General features: G+C 51.3%; 1 protein-coding gene across 6 annotated transcripts in view; it reads right to left on the minus strand.

Moving 5' to 3' along the window:
• Positions 1 to 3675, minus strand: part of APC2 (APC regulator of WNT signaling pathway 2) — a 24797-nt gene that overhangs the window by 11111 nt on the left and 10011 nt on the right. For all 6 annotated transcript variants that reach the window (XM_045300107.1, XM_045300106.1, XM_030888323.2 and 3 more), the window contains 4 exons: positions 3241 to 3380; positions 2915 to 2992; positions 2568 to 2684; positions 1950 to 2164 (listed from right to left, as the gene is read on the minus strand). In XM_045300107.1, the coding sequence (XP_045156042.1) occupies positions 1950 to 2164; positions 2568 to 2684; positions 2915 to 2992; positions 3241 to 3380 (550 nt within the window). The remainder of the gene's footprint in view (positions 1 to 1949; positions 2165 to 2567; positions 2685 to 2914; positions 2993 to 3240; positions 3381 to 3675) is intronic.

Below are 3675 nucleotides of genomic sequence, written 5' to 3' on the forward strand. Positions count from 1 at the left end.
TGAGGGCAATGAATTTACAAATGTGCTTTACACAATTGCTGTATGTATGGATTGTGATAAGAGTTGTATGAGCCCCTAATAAAACAATTATTAAAAAAAACAAATTGTGTTAGAAAACAATATTTTAGAGCAAGAGCTAAGAATAGGCATTTTTTAATGTTCACAAGTACTGTTTTATTAATATTGCCTAATGAGCACTGTGGCATAGCAGTTACGCACTGGACTACTAACCGCAAGGTCAGCAATCCCAAACCATCGGTGGAGAAAGAAGGGGCCTGCTGCTCCTGTGAACAGTTACAGTGTCAGAAATCCCCAGGGGCAGGTCTACCCTGTCCCATGCTGTGAGGTGGCTGCAAGTCAGCATTGGCTCGGTGGCAGTGAGTTGAGTTGCATTGTTGAATGAACATTATCTCAACAAATATTATTGATATAAATAAGTAAGCTTATAATATACATACTAAAACAGTAAATTTACTTTATATAAAAATTGGTGTTATAAATACTCATTAATATGCAATGCACATTTTATTTTAATAAATATAAGTGTAGCCTATGAAAGTACTAAAGTAAGTGAATTGAAGTAGCATACACTATACTCTCATTTAAAAGTGATATATATTTTAATAGTTTTGTTTATTTTAATAAACAATTTTAGCATTGTAAGTAGTAAAAGTAAGGAAGTTTTATTTCTTTTCCTGAATAATAAATATGATCCATTTATTAGCAATACTATTTAAGGAACTTGGTGGCACTGTGGGTTAGGTGTTGGGCAACGAACTACAAGGTTGGCGGCTCAATCCCACCAGCCGCTGAGTGAGAGAAGGATGAGGCTGTTGCTGCTGCTGGGAAGGGCTGGTCTTCACCCTTCAGGTCCGGACCAGAACTCCCCTTGGTGTTAGAATCGGCGACCCGTTGTGACCAAAACGACAGCACTTAGGCTTTTGACAAGTTCAGAGGCGAGGTGAAGGGACGGGAGAGGACATGCGTGGGAGCAAGTGGGGCAAGGGGTGTGCATGGAGGGCAGCAACGGGTGAGTTGGCATGAAATGCGTATGCATTTTCTACGTTTAAAATCAGTGGCCTGCTCTGTAACCCTTCAGGTGCTTCACACTAAAAAGTAAGAATTAAAAATAAAAGACATACCTTCTCAGGCAGCCTGGGGCGTCACAGTGGGTTTGGATTTGAGTTGGGCTGGTAGCACTCCTGCTGACTAAGTGCTGTATTAGCACAAGAGTGACTTCTATTTCACGAAACACATACAAGGGGCTTCAAAGAAGGTGTGAAAAAATGAAGTAAAATATAATTTGTTTGTGAACTTTTTTGAAGCCCCCTTGTGTAAGGATTGAAAAGAAGTAAATTTTTTGTTTTAACAATCTTTACTGGTTAGCTAATTAACTTCTATTTTTGTTAATATAAACTTTGCTTGGTTCAATAAATATTGCTTTTAATATTGTTGTTTAACAAATATTATACACTAATAAATACAACTAAAAGTAATTTTTACAATAAGTCTACTGAAATAAGTTTTATCTTTCAGTAATATGTGTTTTTAAATCCATGAGCTCTTAACTTAATAGAGAAGTGACTCCCATGCCACATGTGGGACATACTTACATAAAGAGAAGGGCGGTGGCAGAGGGGCTACGAGTTGGGCTGGTAACCTCAAGGTGAGCAGTTTGAAACCACCAGCTGCTCCGAGGGGAAAAAAATGGGGTTTTCTATTCCCGCAGTGAATTATAGCCTCAGAAACCCACAGGGGTAGTTCTACCCTGCCCCAAAGGGGCACTAGGAGTCAGAACCGACCCCTTGGCAGTGAGTTCAGGCTTTTTGAGTCTACGGGAAGAGAATACAGCCTGATGCGCCGGCCCATCACCTGTCTCCTTCGTGACCATGGCCTCCGGCCCACAGTTCCAGCAAGCACGCCCCACCCCTGGCGCCCCTCCCGCTAACCTGTAGTCCTCGCGGGTGGCGATGAGGCTAGACACGTTGCGCAGGATCCCGCCGCCGCTCTCGATGATGGCCAGCGCGTTGCTCCGACACTTGTAGGTCAGCGTACTGACTAGGAAGCCCAGGGCACCATGCACCTGGCAGATGGCCGCCTTGTTCTCTGTACTATGTGCTGACAGGTTCCACAGGGCGCTGAGCACACTCTTCAGGGTGGACTCCTAGGGGGCGCATGCGCCCAAAAGAAAGTAAAGAACCGGCCATCTCAGCACTGTCTCAGCAATGGGTTGTTGGGCTTGATTTCTGCTGGAGATGGAGAACTCACCACCCATTGCTGGCTTGTCCTTGCCTGTTGACAGAACTAAACAGCTGTAGTGGCAGCCGTGTTCCCACGCTTGCAGTGAGTCCCCGGGACCCTGTCCCCCTCTGCAGCACCAACCCCTGCATTCCCCACACCAGCAACCCTCTGTGCCCCGCCCTCCATGCACCAAGCAGGTCCTCCATGCACCTGCCCTGCCCCTCCAAGCACCTTGCCCCCTGAGGCACCCCACCCTCACATACTCTGCCCCATCTGCTCCTGCCCCAATCCACCCTCTGCACACCCGGCCCCCTCCCCTGACCCACCTTAGAGGCCCTGAGGACACACTGCATCAGGGCAGTCATACTGCCAACCTCCCTCAGCACCTTCTTGCTGTTGATGTCAGCACGCCAGGACAGGTTTCGCAGGATGCTGGACACCACCTGGGGCCGCGGGGCAGGTGGCCAGAATGAGGCAGAGGGGCAGTGGTGGAACACAGGGTGGATGGGGTGAGACCAAGGGGCTAGAGACCTGGGCACGGGCTGGCTGCCCCCGTGAGCCGTGGGCCAGAGACCCCGGCTTCACCTTGCAGGAGGAGGTGGCGACCCTCACCCCACCCTGCCCGCCCACCCCCCCCCATGGGTACTGCAGGCTTGAGGGTCCTTGCCCGCACCTGGTGGAGCTCCTCGCTGTCTGAGCCCAGCTGGGCCACAATGGCCTCCATGCAGCCCCTGTTGGCGCACAGGGTGGCCTGGGGAGGAACACAGGATCATAACCTCTGCGGTGGGGGAAGAGGCACCTGTGGAGACCCCTGGGCCCCAGCTCCTCCCCCACCCTCAGGTGGGGCCAGAGTGTCTCACAGCCAGGAAATAGCAGCCTCTCGAAAGGGACCTGGGGGACGTGTCCCGCTGCCCCTGGGAGCCTCAGTCTACTGGGCTATTCTGAGGCGGGGTTGAGGGTCGGACGGCTCTGGGGCCCCCCAGGCCCTCAGCCGGGCACCTTATTGGCCACATCCCCGAAGGTGAGGTTGGTTAGAGTCATGCCGGCATAGCGACGCAGGGCAAGGTTCAGGGGGTCCCGGGTCATCTTGTGCATCTCAAAGTCCACCTGTAAGAGCTCAGCCACGGCCTGTAGCCCACCTGCAGGGACATGGGAAGGGCCATGGTGAGGGGAGGCAACCCCACCTTCCTAGAACCCTGCCCTGTGCTCTGTTACCCACATGTCTGTCTTCCTGGCCAACACTGCAGCTCCAGGCAGCCTGAGCTGGCAGTTCCTCTGGCCCAGGGGACCCGTTAAGGTCTTCCCACCACAGACACACATGATCAGTACCCCCCCCCACACACACACAGGCCTGTGCCCACACTCATCCCTGCTGAGCAAGGTTCCCGGCTCCCTCCCCAGTGCCTAGCACTCATAGGATGCCACTGCCCTCTG

The sequence above is a fragment of the Echinops telfairi genome, unplaced genomic scaffold, assembly GCF_000313985.2.
Source record: "Echinops telfairi isolate 266 unplaced genomic scaffold, ASM31398v2 ScPeMD7_7459;HRSCAF=8497, whole genome shotgun sequence".
Classification (NCBI taxonomy): domain Eukaryota; kingdom Metazoa; phylum Chordata; class Mammalia; order Afrosoricida; family Tenrecidae; genus Echinops; species Echinops telfairi.